The sequence below is a fragment of the Podarcis cretensis genome, assembly GCF_951804945.1.
Source record: "Podarcis cretensis genome assembly, chromosome: 9".
Lineage (NCBI taxonomy): Eukaryota > Metazoa > Chordata > Lepidosauria > Squamata > Lacertidae > Podarcis > Podarcis cretensis.
Window position 1 is genome coordinate 16,628,986 of NC_137178.1, and position 15,223 is coordinate 16,644,208.

Consider the following 15,223-nt stretch of genomic DNA (forward strand, 5'->3'; position numbering starts at 1 on the left):
ACCAGAGCAGCGCATGGAAACACAGTTTACCTTGCCATAGCTCACTGTCGCCATCTAGTGTTACATTTGTATACTGCACTTTACAACACATTTAAGACGTTTTATTTGCAGCTGTATAGCTGAGTCCCTAGTGGTTAAATATATGCTCATGATGTTGTACAGATACTGCAAGAAACTTGCATGCATACAGAGCACTGATCCCACAATAAACAGCCACCTGGAAGCTCCTCCATCTCTTTGCCTTGCATCTATAATTGTCAGGTTTAATGGGCAAGCTTTTCCTTTCTGTCAAAATGTGTTATAAATAGCTATTTATGGTGGTTCATGGTTTATATAACTAAATTCAGATGACACAGTGTGAGATCTCTCCTCACTGTACTTAGCTATGCTAGAATTCCTAGCCAAACTTCTATATACCAAGTTGCAGATGGAAGAGTTCTTAACAATAACGGATGGCTACTTGAATGGATGGCTTCTTTATGATCTGTCACAGTAGGGGACACGTCAGAGGAGCTGGTTAAAATCATCGCTGGAGAGAACCAAAGTATTGTACTTCTTTTAAAGGAAAAGGTAAGCAAAATTTGAGGATCTCCCCTACAAAAAAAGAGAAAAGAAAAGAATGTTGTGCGTAATTGCAAATGCCAGAATTATGGTTGTGGTTGCTTGTGTGTAGTTACCAGAAAAAATACAAACCATCCTTTAATCTAGAGATGGGGAAGCTTTGGGTCTCCAGATGTTGTTGGGCCTCAACTCCCATTAGTCCCATTCAGCATGGGACCAGGGAATGATGGGAGTTGTGGTCCAACAGCATCTGAACAGCTGCATCTCTCTCTCCTCTGCTTTGATCCCATCCAGTGCCAGCCTTGCCATTAGAAAAGGGAAACATTTGTCCAAGACTCCAGGCTTTGTAGGAAATGCTGCTTTGCCAGCTGTTCACATCCAGCTGCTCGCACCCAGAGTTGTATCCAGGGTTCCAAAACATCTTACTGGTTATCCAGACAACTGGCAAATGCTGTCTCACCATGTCTTGTCCTTCATATGACAGCCCCTATTTTAATAATAGCAATAAAGCTAAAGGGACTCCTGACCATTAGGTCCAGTCGCGGACAACTCTGGGGTTGTGGCGCTCATCTCGCCAGCATGACTAAGCCGCTTCTGACAAACCAGAGCAGCGCACAGAAATGCCGTTTACCTTCCCGCCGGAGCGGTACCTATTTATCTACTTGCACTGGTGTGCTTTTGAACTGCTAGGTTGGCAGGAGCAGGGACTGAGCAACGGGAGCTCACCCCGTCACGAGGATTCGAACTGCCAACCTTCTGATCGGCAAGCCCTAGGCTCTGTGGTTTAACCCACAGCGCCACCCACATCCCAATATAATATTATATATAACATAACATAACATAATAATATAGCAATAACAATGTATTCTGTACAGTCAATGGTTCTATAATGTTGTTGTTGTTGTTGTTGTTGTTGTTGTTGTTGTTGTTAAAGACTAACTTACTGCTTTACCGTTGATGTGAAACAGTGGGGGAACACTCAGGCACAGAAATAAACTTCTCACACACAGATGTGAGCATGGAGAGGAGCTAAAGTTGCGTTGCTTGTCCCTGATCACAAAGTTGGCAGCATCCATTACCCAAGAACCTCTTTGGCATTGATCCAACCACATTCCATATACAAAAATTCTGCAAATGCAGTATCGGAGGGAAGAATCACATTTTCCATCTGAAGCAACAATCGCATTTCCCCAGCTACTGAATATACCATAGTATACCCAGTATGAGGGAATGTAGGAAGCTCCTTTCTACAAAGCCAGGCTGTTGTTCCATCTAACTCCGTATTGTCGACAGACAGAGCCACTGACAGTCGATCAGGCAAGAACCTTTTCCAGTCTTACCAGGAGTTACTAGGGATTGAACCAGGAACCTTTTGCATACAAAAAACAAAACAAAAACTTGCTCTGTCACTGAGTTACTGTCCTTCCTCAAAGGAGGACAACTGCCCTGACTTTCTACAGTGCAGTTTAAAGGCTAGCTTTTCACTTTGTTCTAATGCCATGATTTTTACATTATCCCGGTTGCATTGCCCACATGCAGGGAGAGACACAGACTCTCACACGTTCACCCAGCCACTATTTCCTGTGGAACTCTGGCCCAATGGCAGATCACCAGAGAAGACCTCTTACTAGGCTTCTGAGAGAATTTCATGTTTTTTTGTCTTATTTCGCACAGAAGTCATACGCAAATTTAAACCGAACGATTGCCAGAGTGGAGGAGGAAAAGACAGATAAGTGGGTTTCTAATTCAGATCCCAATTGCTGGCAGACTATGAAACAGTAAGTAAACACACACACACACACACACACACACACACACACACACACACACCACTATGCAGCAAGTGCAGGAATCTAGCCATTGTTAACTTTTAAAAGATTCGTTTGAAGTGTGCCTCGGTCTCATTTTAAACTTTGTGGGGTTAACCTTAGAAATCCCAATTTAAAAGGCAGGTTTTATGCACTATATCATCACTACACAATGCACTGGGGTGAAGGATGTAGTCTTTCGGGGCAACTTCCAGACAGTTCCTGTTTTGTGGGTGGGCTTTGATCACAATGAAAGTGGATTGGGTGCTCCTGCACAACAAACCCATTTTCTCAAAAAGCAAACAGACCTTTGGCAGTAAAGAAAGTGATGGGAAATGCCCTGGAAAGTGTGGTGTAACAGTTGTCAAATAATCTCCCTGCATGTTCATGCTGCTGTGGTGCCTCTCCCACCATTTTGAAAATTTCAGCATTGTATTTCAGGCTTGATTATTGTAACTCGCTCTACGCGGGGCTGCCCTTGAAGCTGACCCAGAAACTCCAGCGGGTGCAGAATGCCACAGTGAGGCTCCTTACGGGGTCCTTCCAGTGCTTTACCAACTGCACTGGCTCCTGGTGGAGTACAGGGTCAGGTTTAAGGTGCTGGTTTTGACCTTTAAAGCCCTATGCGGCCTAGGACCCAGGTACCTACGGGACCACCTCTTCTGGTATGCCCCGCGGAGGACCTTAAGGTCGCAACATTTTGGAGGTCCCAGGTCGCAAGGTGGTTAGATTGGTCTTTACTAGGGCCAGGGCCTTTTCAGTATTGGCCCCGACTTGGTGGAATGCTCTGTCACAAGAGACTAGGGCCCTGCGGGACTTGACATCTTTCCGCAGGGCCTGCAAGACAGAGCTGTTCCACCTGGCCTTTGGTTTGGACTCAGTCTGACCCTTATGTTTCCCTCCCCTTATGGTTTTGATCTATGGGCTACTTTTAAAATGAGGCTGCATTTTAAATTGCATTTTAACCTGTATTTTAAATTGGTTTCCCCCCCCCTCTATTATGTTTTTACTGTAATTTTACTGGTGTTAGTTGCCCTGAGCCCAGCTCTGGCCAGGGAGGGTGGGGTATAAATAAAATTTGTTGTTGTTGTTATTATTATTATTATTATTATTATTATTATTAATCATCATCATCCTCATCCTCACTATAGCTGGGGGAGAGAGGGTGAATCCTTGTCCTGCAAAGAGGGACTCATCAGGAAGTTTAAAACTTAAATCAGATGTCCTTTGTCCAGTTGTACCTCTGTTGCGAGTCAGTTTCTCAAAGCAAAGTCTGAAAGATCGCTTTCTTCATTTCCAACAAACAGGGATGTAAAGTTGATCTTCTCCTCAGCAGCTTGCATCAACGGAAGCTTTGTGAAAAAGAGGTAAATGGCAGTCATTTGAGGACCAGTCGTAAGGACCCAAGAAGAGCCTGATGGATGAGGCCAGTGGTCCATCTAGTCTAGCATTTCGTTCTCACCGCGGCTACCCAGATTCCTGTGGGAGGCCTGAAAGCAGAACCCAAGGGCAACAACACTTTCCCCGCTTGTGATTCCTGTTGGTGGCGAGGAAAAATAAAATAGGGCTAAAAGGAAAATTTCTGGATGCCAAGATTCAGGTTTGGGGCAAGTACTCTGGTGAGAGAACCCCAGCAGAGATTTAAAAATTGCAAAATATGCAGGCAAATAAAGTTTGGCTGTTAGACATTTAAAAGATGCCCTTGTGAGTTCCAAAATGTCCCTCTTCCCTTAGCATAGAAAAAGACCACACATTTGGTAAGCTTAAAATGGTGTACTTACAAACTCCCCAAAGGTCAGATTCATGTGATTTTCCATGCTGAGCTTCTTTGGTAGACTGAAGGGGAACAATAGGTTTGATTACCTTCCTCCCAAGGAGAGGGGGAGTGACCTAACTAAGCCTGGTAGGACAGCTTACTCTATGGCATTAACCCCTTCATGCATTAATTAGACTTAAGCATGTTGGTTAACTGGCTTTCAGAGGCATACTGCCTTCAACAGTGAAGGTAGAACATAGAAATTATGGCTAGTAGCCATCAATATTCCTTCTCTCTATGAATTGTGTCTAACCCTCTTTTAATGCCACCTACATCCAAATTTATAAACTAGGGAGAATGTGCTGAACACAAAGCTAACTAGAGCCCCTTTCAGATATTCACACCCACATATAGCTGAAAGTTTAGGCAGTTTGCAGATTTCCACAAACAAGGGAAGGGATTGGGATTGTGACCTGCCTGTTTCTTTCTAGCAGAGCGAAACATTTCAGGACACCTCAGGAGGTTGCAGTTGTGGACATGTCCGCTGTGTTACTTTTCCATGAGAAGATTTCTACTAAGCCTAAAGTCTTCACAGCGGTAAGATACGGAATGCAGAGACAAACAGTGTTTCTTGATTTTTATCCAAAGGCAGTAGTTTCTAAAGAAATAATGTAAGAGCAGACAAGCCTACTTATGACTGTTACAAGGAAACCACTATTACCAAGGTTTTCACAACAATTTCAGGATGTAGGATAGTATTGGTTTATTTCTAGGACAGCCTTCTCCAGGCTGGTGCTTCCAGATGTTTTAGAATATGACTCCCATGGGCCCAGCCAGCATGGCCAGTGGTCTGGGATGATGGGAATTGCAGCCTGGCAACATCCTGAGGGCACCATGTTGGGGAAGCTTGTCTAAGACTGGGATAGCCAACATGGAGAAAAATAATGGTAAGAGCTGGAGCCAAATATCCGTTAAATGCAAAAAGTACTCTCTCCAACAATTTTGTGTAAGCTTACATTTATAGAAGGTACACACAGTGATAATTCACAGCAGCAGTAGTTGGTGGCAGCCAGCAGACTCATCCTAGCTTTGCTGTGTTAATACACCTGCATTGGGACAAGAAACCATTGTCTCCATCCAACCCTAAACTAATAGAATTGAACTTCTTGATGGGTTCCAGGTCTCCCTTTGAAATCCCTTTGGTGAAGAATGTCATCTTTCAGGCTGGCTGCAGAATGACCTGGGAAAGCAAAATATCCCCTTACTGGTTTCTGAGTTTTGCTGTTTCTCAGGCTAAAGTTACTGAAGACTATGACATGGAACCATAGATTTGTAGAGTTGGACCCCATGCAATGCAGGAATATGCAGCTGTCCCATATGGGGATCAAACCTGCAACCTTGGCATTACCAGCACCGTGCTCTAACCAACTGAGCTATCCAGCTGGAATGGTGCACCAAAGACTTCTGGGTCTACCTCTGGTAGTTTATGCTGAAGCAAAATGAAGTTTGTTTCCTTCATTCTGTTGAACTAAACTTACTACAAGAAAGTAAGCGTTTAACTTTTATATTCTTCCTTCATCTCTTCAAGGTGATCAATGCCCTAAAGATACTCCTGCAGTCTGTCCTTGACTTCCCTGGCTCTCCTGAAGCGCTCAGAGTCCTCCTCATTGTGCCCGTACTCTTACGGAGGAAGGACAGCCAGTCAGATCATCTCCTCCTTGAACTGGCACAAACCATATGGTTTCGCCCACAGAAAGATAAGCAATTGCTTGGTGAGGCGGGTTCACTAAGCTTGGTAACTTCGCTTCATTCCAGAGGTGGGGAGGATGTTGATGGGCCACACCTTCCATCAGCCCCAGTCAGGCCAGGGCTCAAGGATGCTTGGGGCTACAATTCAACAACATCTGGAGGCTACAGGTTCTCCATCCCTGTTCTAAGCACATTCTAAAAGGGTCTTGAGTAAGTGGGCTTCTGGAAGTTGAGAACTGAGCAGCGCCCATTCTTAAGCTTCAGTGTTGCACTTGTAGAACTCGGCTGGGATGCAGACAGAACCAAAAGAAGTTGGCTCTGGCTCCAACTACTGTTTGGGCTCCCTGCCTTTCACCCTGCCAGTCCCAATGGGCACCAGCCTCCAGTACGTACCTCTCCAGAGCCCTGAGATCTTCTGGGGAGGTCTTGCTTGTGGCCCCACCAATGGGCATGGCCTATTGCGTAGGCAGGGCCTTCTCTGTGGCATCACCCCGTTTGTGGAATTCCCTCCCTGTGGAACTACATGCCCTCCAGATGCCCTTTGTATTGTGCATTTGTGATGCTGTCAAGGAGGTCATACGCAGGCCTACTTTCAATACCGTTTGCGCCTGTGAAAGTTTCAGAATGGCCATGTGGCTTCATTTCCCATCAGTGCACATACCCTGTAACTTTCTGTTAAAAGCCTTTAACTTTTTCAAACCACAAGTGGTTTATTTTTTTCTACTGCTTTTGCTGCTCTGTAACCTCTCCAGAGATGGGACATGGGTGCCGCTGTGGGTTAAACCACAGAGCCTAGGACTTGCCGATCAGAAGGTCGGCGGTTCGAATCCCTGCAACGGGGTGAGCTCCCATTGCTCGGTCCCTGCTCCTGCCAACCTAGCAGTTCGAAAGCACGTCAAAGTGCAAGTAGATAAATAGGTACCGCTCCAGTGGGAAGGTAAACGGCGTTTCTGTGCACTGCTCTGGTTCACCAGAAGCGGTTTAGTCATGCTGGCCACATGACCCGGAAGCTGTACGCCGGCTCCCTCGGCCAGTAAAGCGAGATGAGCGCCGCAACCCGAGTCGGTTACAACTGAACCTAATGGTCAGGGGTCCCTTTACCTTTTAACCTCTCCAGAGAGCAGTAATGTGCTAGCATTGTGGGAACACCTCAGAACAAGCTAAAGCAGAATAAATTTACCACTAATGTGTTATCATCATGCATTGGTCTGGGGAGGCCCATTACTTGTCCCTTTCCATGGTTTGGCATCGTCTAAAGACACCCCTGTTCTGTCTTTCAGGGGTCTGAAGGGAATTCTGTGCCTTTTTATAGTTTAGGGGTTTTTGTCTGCTGCATCATGGAAGTGATTCGGTTGTTGTTTTAAGCAGGTGGTTTAAAAAAAAAATAGATTTATTGTTGTATTTAGGTATTTGACTGTGATGTAAACCACTCTGGGAGGAAAGGTGGTCTAATAAACTAAGACAACAAAAGTTTGTTTCTTTACAGAATCTTTGTGGGCCAACCTAGAAATTGCCTTCTTCAAGGATCTGGTGAGCATTTATCAGAGGCTTGCCACTGCCAAGCTGTCTTCTCTCATTGAACATACAAGATATCCCGAGGAAACACTCCAAGTTGTTTTGCTTCTCCATGTCCTCCGAATGCTTTATGAGGTAGGGAAGCGCTTGAAATGAAGGCGTGAGGCGTCACATGCGAGATCTAACTGGTGAAGGGACCAGCTGTAAATGTAAACCAGGGAACCAGGTAGAGGGCCTTCTCGGTAGTGGCACCCACCCTGTGGAACGCCCTCCCATCAGATGCCAAAGAAATAAACAACTATCTGACTTTTAGAAGACATCTGAAGGCAGCCCTGTTTAGGGAAGCTTTTTAATATTTGATGAATTATTGTATTTTAATGTTTCACTGGAAGCCGCCCAGAGTGGCTGGGGAAACCCAGCAAGATGGGCGGGGTATAAATAATAAATTATTATTATTACATTATATTATTATAAACCATGTAAATGGTCCCAGTGTCAGTCCCCAGCATCTCTAGGTGGAGTTGGGGCGATCCTGTCTGGAATTGTGGATCCTGCCTGCTGGGCAATGTTGAAGCAAACAGAGCTAGTCTTGAGTATACACACTGCTGCCTAAACACTGTAAATTGATGGGCCATTCGCTTGGCACCTCACTGTTCTTTCTCTTCCCCATGGTGGAAGCAGAGGAGGCTGAAGACCACATCCTGAATCTCTATGGCATACCCCTCCATTAGGCAGTATAGCAGCAAAGTCTTTAACTTTCCTACTAACAGACACACTGTGGCATGTCTAGAACAGTCTACATCTTTAAAAAGCCAAGAGGATCTTGCTCAGAATAGCTTCTGCATGGTGGCTACTCCATTCAGTAACCAGCTGCTACCAGGAAGTCTTGAGGTGGGGCAGAAACTTCATCCACCACCTTGGAAATGTGAAATCTGAGTTCAGCAGGGGAATCCCTGCTCAGGGTGTGAGAATCTACTGCTTTTGGGGGGTACATTGGTTGGGCTTGGAACTAATGTCTTCCCAATAGCTGCACCAACTCTTTGAAACTCTCTACAAAGCTCACCTTACTACAGTGGTACCTCGGGTTGCAGACGCTTCAGGTTACAGACTCCGCTAACCCAGAAATAGTACCTCGGGTTAAGAACTTTGCTTCGGGATGAGAACAGAAATCGCGCTGCAGCGGCGGGAGGCCCCATTAGCTAAAGTGGTGCTTCAGGTTAAGAACAGTTTCAGGTTAAAAACTGACCTCCAGAATGAATTAAGTTCTTAACCCAAGGTACCACTGTACATCCATATATTTCCTATATTCTTATGAGTTGGTTAGCTGGTTTTATTTTTGTATTAGTTGAAGCTACTAAGTTATGGTGTCTTTCTTTTGTAATTGGCTAATTTTGGTTTTTAACCCTACACTTACAAATGCAGGTAAATTGTAGAAGAAGCTTCAGAATCCAGGAAAGCAACTTCCACATCCCTGAAGTGAAAAAAATGCTGGCTCTTCCAGATATTCTTAAAGGAGCTGAGGTAGTTTAACATTCAAGTGTTATGTTACTCTTGCCATCTTGAAGTTGTTTTCCAGTGTATAGAAAAAAGAAAAGAAAGTCTCTCTCTCTCTTTCTAGATAAACCAAACTTCCTTTACATCCTCACTAGGAAGTTATATTTTTTAAAAATCAGTAATTGGCAGGTGCTTTTTTTGAGAAGGGCAAAAATGAAAGTGCTAATTTTACATTTGAAACAAAATGTATTTAATCTTCACAAAGCATCTGAATGGAGCCATGTTTCCATATTCCCCCCTTTCTTCATACCGATTTTTAAATACTTTTATCTCATGTTGTAAATTACTTCTCTGTGTCATTTCAGTTGCTCAGAGAACTCTTCGAGTTCCCTTTTATCTTTGAGATGGAAGTTAAGGTTTTCCTGCATCAAGCAACATGCGACACTCTAAAGATGATGGTATGTATACCCCAAAAATATTACATAGTATGTAGGGTCGCAAAACACTAACAACTAGTAACACCAACGTTTGTATCCTCATAGACAAATTTTGGCATGACCAGTGAACTACTTGTAAGGAGACAACATCTGGTACAGGATACCTGGCAGAGTTTAAGAAATGAATACAGAAATCACCACGCCCTTAGGGTAAGAAACCAAATTCCATACCTATACTCATGACTGTGGAACATTCATTTAGGTGCATTGTGAGTATTTATGATGAAAAGACTGCATACATATTCCCAGATTTTTAGAGGTGAGATCCATGTGGACAATACACTCGCACCTTGTTGGGTCACTAAGCTACTTCTATGGGAACAGAACAGTGGACTTTAGCCAAGAGGTATAAAGAAGCACTGCAATTTCATCATAGAATATGCACAAGTGATCACTAAGAAAACTGAGTTGTTAGTCAAGGGTATTGTACACATGAATCCAATTCCTCGAAGGATTCCATCAATGGTGTCTCTGAAAAATTTTACACATCACTTGGGAAGACAGGTGAACTAATATCAGTGTACTGGAAGAAGCAAAGATCACCAGTGTTGAAGCAATGATTCTTCAACATCAACTTTGTTGGACTGGTCATGTTGTGCGGATGCCTGATGATCATTTTCCAAAGCAACTACTCTATTCCAGACTTAAAAATGGAAAGCGTAATGCTGGGGGTCAACAAAAGAGGTTTAAAGACTGTCTCAAGGCAAATCTAAAAAAAATGTAGTATACACTGACAACTGGGAAACACTGGCCTGCAAGCGCTCCAGTTGGAGAACAGCCTTTACCAAAGGTGTCATGGGCTTTGAAGACACTCAAACTCAGGACGTAAGGGAGAAACGTGCTAAGAAGGAGGCACGCTTGGCAAATCCACACCGTGATCAACTCCCGCCCAGAAACCAATGTCCCCACTGTGGAAGGATGTGTGGATCCAGAATTGGCCTCCACAGTCACTTACAGCCTCACTTTTAAAACCGTGTTTATAGAAGACAATCTTACTTGGCTATGAGTGATCATACATGAATAGAATAAAAAGACAGGCAGCCTTCTTTAAAGCAAACTCAAAGTACAGTACTAAGCAGTCCATTTGTTTTCATGGGTACTTTACCTGCTATTCAATGTCATTTTAATCTACACTAGCTCAGGTGTCAGAATCTCAATTCTGCTGCATGCGTGAATCCAAAGATGTACGTGTGACAACAGCGCAGCTTTTAAGAGTGAGAGAAACCCCAAGCCTTAGCCATTATCACCATGTTTATTATTAGATAGACAATAACCTGAGAATTCAAAAGTCAGCACACCTGGAGCCATCTCTTACAGTATTTAATTCTTGTATGCAAGACCCTTCTGCCACAGAAATATTTTCCATCTAGAGCACACTCTAGGCCAAGCTTCCTCAAACTTGGCCCTCCAGATGTTTTGAGACTACAATTCCCATCATCCCTGACCACTGGTCCTGCTAGCTGGGGATCATGGGAGTTGTAGGCCTAAAAACATCTGGAGGGCCAAGTTTGAGGAAGCCTGCTGTAGGCAATGCACTGCTTGTCAGCATTAGGTAACATGTGAACATTATACAGTGGTACCTTGGGTTAGGTACTTAATTCGTTCCGGAGGTCCATTCTTAACCTGAAACTGTTCTTAAGCTGAAGCACCACTTTAGCTAATGGGGCCTCCTGCTGCTGCCACGCCGCTGGAGCATGATTTCTGTTCTCATCCTGAAGCAAAGTTCTTCACCTGAGGCACTATTTCTGGGTTAGCGGAGTCTGTAACCTGAAGCGTATGTAACCCAAGGTACCACTGTACAGCTCTGCAAAGAGCTCCCCCCCCCCCGGGACCAGAAAGGATGCATGACTGCATCTCCTGTCGCCCCATTCACACAAGCCGACCCCTACAGCAGCTGTACTCTTGTGAATGTCAGTAAGGAAATGAAGAATGCATGAGATGCTGTTGACACAAGGATCACCTGCCTCGCTCCCTTAATCGGCTAACTTAGTGTGCAATGTACTAACAGGCATTTAAACCTTATCCAAGCAAGCTTAACGCTCACTGCTCCTAGCTGATCATTTCAGAGCCTTGGGACAAAACATTAGCCATGGATAAAGAAAGCCAAAACTACATTCTTTATTCGACACCCGCTCCCAAAGAGACACGCCACACTTCCAAGCCTAACCTAGTTGTGGCGGAAGAGTTTAAGGCCCATCCAGGTCCAAAGGTGGAAGAACACATAAACTGGGATGGTAACTGGAAGGAGCAGGCTGTAGAAACACAAGCTACTTGTGCTGGTACAGCCCTGGGGAAAGTTTTCATCCACGCTGGCCGAGTAAAACAGACCTGCCAAAGACAAGAGTGGGACGAGCACAGTCATCGTAGGGAGTGACAGGAACATTCTTCCTCCGCTTGCGCTCATCTTACGTCCAAAGATAATCGTCTAGGTCTGCCCAGGCTCCTCTTCCTGCTTCTCTTTCCCAATCATCCTTGCAGCCTGGGGTATCATATTAGGAATGCCATCAGTGATGGGGTAGGCAATACCCAGTTCTTCGTTAATTAGTTCATTGGTGGATTCTTCATACCTAGTAAATATAAGCAAACACTGCATAGGTCAGACTTACTGCTTTCACTGGTGTAAAGTATATTATTATTATTTACAGAAAGGCGAACTTAAAACCAAAACTAAAAACGAGTAAAAACAACCTAAAATGCCCACCAATTCTATATCTATATCTATCTATCTAGATAGATAGACAGACATATATACAGTGGTGCCCCGCAAGACGAACGCTTTGTAAGACGGAAAACCCGCTAGACGAAAGGGTTTTCCGTTTTGGAGGCGCTTCGCTAAATGAATTTCTCTATGGGGTTGCTTCGCAAGACGAAAAAATCTTGCGAGTTCCCACGGGTTTTTCCCCGCTTCCCCCCCTTTCCTAAGCCGCTAAGCCGCTTATCAGCTGTTCCGCTGATAAGCCGCTTAACAGCTGATCGCTAAAAGCCGCTAGACCGCTAATAGCGCTAATCCGCTAAGCTGTCAATGGGCTTGCTTCGCAAGACGAAAAAACCGCTAGACGAAGAGAATCGCGGAACGGATTCTTTTCGTCTTGCGAGGCACCACTGTATAGATATAGATGTGAGAATGATCCGACACTCCATCCCACTAAAATATAACCAGAAAATTAAGGTCCCAAAGCTTAGGTGAATAAAAACATTTTTGCCTGGTGCCTAAAAACTGATAAAGGTAAAGGTAAAGGGACCCCTGACCATTAGGTCCAGTCGTGGCCGACTCTGGGCTTGCGGTGCTCATCTTGCTTTATTGGCAGAGGGAGCCGGCGTACAGCTTCCGGGTCATGTGGCCAGCATGACTAAGCCACTTCTGGCGAGCCAGAGCAGTGCACGGAAACGCCGTTTACCTTTCCGGCGGAGCAGTACCTATTTATCTACTTGCCCTTCGTGAACTGCTAGGTTGGCAGGAGCAGGGACCGAGCAACAGGAGCTCACCCCGTCACGGGGATTCGAACCGTTGACCTTCTGATTGGCAAGTCCTAGACTCTGTGGTGTAGACCACAGCGCCACCCACGTCCCTCCTAAAAACAGATAATAATGGCAAATGCTAATACTGTAGAAAGAACGCATGATGGGTAACTTATTATTCCGATATGTTATGGTTATCATGTTTGGTAAGCCAGCGGCTTTCAATTTCACACCTTATAAGAACATTTTCCGCATTGGTGCATTTGCTGAAGGCTCCTCCCCCAACAATATGGGGGTGGGAGCAGGTTTGCTGCACTTTCAGAAAGATGCAGGTCCGATCAGTTGGGCCTCCCTGTTGCCATGCGCCAACCGAATGTTCTAGAATAGGCATGTCACCATCACGTGGTGTCACACTGCAGAGACTTAAGTTACCTCTCAGGAAACCTTACCCTTCCGTTTACTGATCTTGTCCTAAAGGAATTCCTGAGAAGCTCCTGGCCTTAGAAAAACTATTCTCTCTTGGCCCCAGTTCTCCACCTGCAATATGGAGATGATAACGCTGGCCTACCTACCCTACAGGGCTGTTGTAAGGACTTGCAGCAAGATGGCGTCTGTGAAACGCCACGACCTTTCTAAAGTGCCATATGCTAACCGCGCATTGCATTGCATTTGCATTAAGCCAAAGGCGCGCCAGAAATTTATACCAAGAAACAGGACTTTTTGCAGAAACCGATGAAGGGCGGCCTATTAAGTCTAATAAATAAGAAAGCAATAAAAGGAGGCGAGGGCAAGGTGGAAGGCACATTCGGAAAGGGAAGGACGCAAGCGGAGAAGGGTTTAAAATGTAAGCGTGGGACCCGGGTTGCAAGAACGTCTGGAAGCAGAATGACAAAGGCCTTTGCAAAGGTGTAGAAATCAAGGCAAGGGCAGCCGGCTAACCTGAGCGGCTTCTTGGACAAGGGGCACGCGAGGATCTCCAGCAGGCCAGGGTCGAAGGGCGGGCGCTGCTGTTCTTGGGCGCCGCCCGCCTTGTCCTCGCTCTCGGCCGCGGAGCACCGCGCGCGCCGGGCCGCTGCTCTCGCCGGTGCCGCTCTCGCCGCCTGCTCCCAGCGCGGAAGCCGAGTCAGGAGCCGGAGCCCGGGCAGGGCTTGCATGATCTGCAGCTGCGCCCTTCCGTCTCTGCAGCGCCGAGGCCAGCCAGGAAGGGAATCCGGCTTGGGCAGGATCGTTTCCTGGGTCAGGCGATCGCTGCTGCTGCTGTTTACATAGGGGGAGAGAGGGAGTCTGCGTAGTAGGTTCCTCGTAGTCGATCGCTCAGCTGCTAGGTGGTGCTGAAGGACTGCATACGCGGCACGGTAGTAAGCTGTGGAAACTTTTGTAGAGGACGTGCTTCAGAGTAAAGCGCTGGGCATTTGTGCATTTACTTTCAAGGAAGCTTCGTTGACTTGGAGTAAGATGCACGCAGGGATCGTGGCTGCTGCATTTGTGCGTTTACTTTCAAGGAAGCTTCGTTGACTTGGAGTAAGATGCACGCAGGGGATCGTGGCTGTTGCATTTGTGAGTTTACTTGCAAGGAAGCTTCGTTGACTTGGAGTAAGATGCACGCAGGGGATCGTGGCTGCTGGATTTGTGCATTTACTTGCAAGGAAGCTTCGTTGACTTGGAGTAAGATGCACGCAGGGGATCGTGGCTGCAAATCCCATTGCGGGGTTGCTTTTCAGGAAGCCTCTTGGAACCCCCTGGAACTTCTGAGTAAACATGCATGCATTCGACTGGGGCTCCGCCGCTGCAATCCTGTGCATAAACGTGGCAGATCCTAGGCATGTTCCTTCCAAAGTTTGCCCCACTGATTTAAATGGGACTTTCTCCCAGATGTGCAGGGCATTGCAACCATACTTCAAAATGAATGAAGAGAGGGGGACTTATTATTTCTGGGTAAACAAACATAGGCTCAGATCCTTAATACGTGAGTAGCTGCAGGCAAGGATTGCAGCTTTACATGGGAGCAAGTCCTTCTGATATGAGTGGGCTTATTCTGAGTAAACCTTTGTACTATCAGATAGCACAGTTTATGCAAAATCGATTTAATCCATGGATGGGGAAGTAGTGTCCCTCCAGATGTGGTTGGATCCCAATTCACATCAGCCATAGCTTGCAAGGTCATTGGTTTGGATTATGGGAATTTTTGGAGCCATGCTTTCCGCATTCCTGAAATCAGTCAAGCCTCTTCCGATTTCGGCTGGCTTAAGGGGAGTCACGACAATTTTACTTCTGCGCAGTGCTCTTGCACCCCACTCTGTCACAGGAGGCGCAGCTAATTGGTAAAAAAAAAAAGTTTTTACCAAGTTATTTTGCTAAGATGGCTGCAGCCATTCCTGGATTGA

At 45.6% G+C, this 15,223-nt stretch overlaps 3 protein-coding genes across 5 annotated transcripts in view; 1 reads left to right on the forward strand and 2 right to left on the reverse strand.

Moving 5' to 3' along the window:
* The window catches only part of LOC307224187 (E3 ISG15--protein ligase HERC5-like), a 34,391-nt gene that overhangs the window by 11,230 nt on the left and 7,938 nt on the right, over positions 1–15,223 (forward strand). Inside the window, exons 8-16 of one of the 3 annotated variants that reach the window (XM_079990784.1) lie at positions 494–570; positions 2,236–2,339; positions 3,677–3,736; positions 4,617–4,722; positions 5,714–5,897; positions 7,361–7,524; positions 8,812–8,910; positions 9,249–9,341; positions 9,426–9,530. In XM_079990784.1, coding sequence (XP_079846910.1) covers positions 494–570; positions 2,236–2,339; positions 3,677–3,736; positions 4,617–4,722; positions 5,714–5,897; positions 7,361–7,524; positions 8,812–8,910; positions 9,249–9,341; positions 9,426–9,530 — 992 coding nt within the window. The remainder of the gene's footprint in view (positions 1–493; positions 571–2,235; positions 2,340–3,676; positions 3,737–4,616; positions 4,723–5,713; positions 5,898–7,360; positions 7,525–8,811; positions 8,911–9,248; positions 9,342–9,425; positions 9,531–15,223) is intronic. The other 2 variants (XM_079990783.1, XM_079990782.1) reach the window with 2 other exon arrangements.
* PIGY (phosphatidylinositol glycan anchor biosynthesis class Y) lies at positions 11,475–11,784 on the reverse strand (the record flags this gene model as incomplete). Its single annotated transcript, XM_079991281.1, has 1 exon — positions 11,475–11,784. The coding sequence occupies one exon, from the start codon at positions 11,782–11,784 to the stop codon at positions 11,548–11,550; it is 237 nt and encodes a 78-aa protein (XP_079847407.1). The 3' UTR covers positions 11,475–11,547.
* Positions 11,806–14,022, reverse strand: PYURF (PIGY upstream open reading frame; the record flags this gene model as incomplete). Its single annotated transcript, XM_079991271.1, has 2 exons — positions 13,779–14,022; positions 11,806–11,947 (listed from the first exon to the last, which is right to left on the reverse strand). The coding sequence occupies exons 1-2, from the start codon at positions 13,991–13,993 to the stop codon at positions 11,806–11,808; spliced, it is 357 nt and encodes a 118-aa protein (XP_079847397.1). The 5' UTR covers positions 13,994–14,022.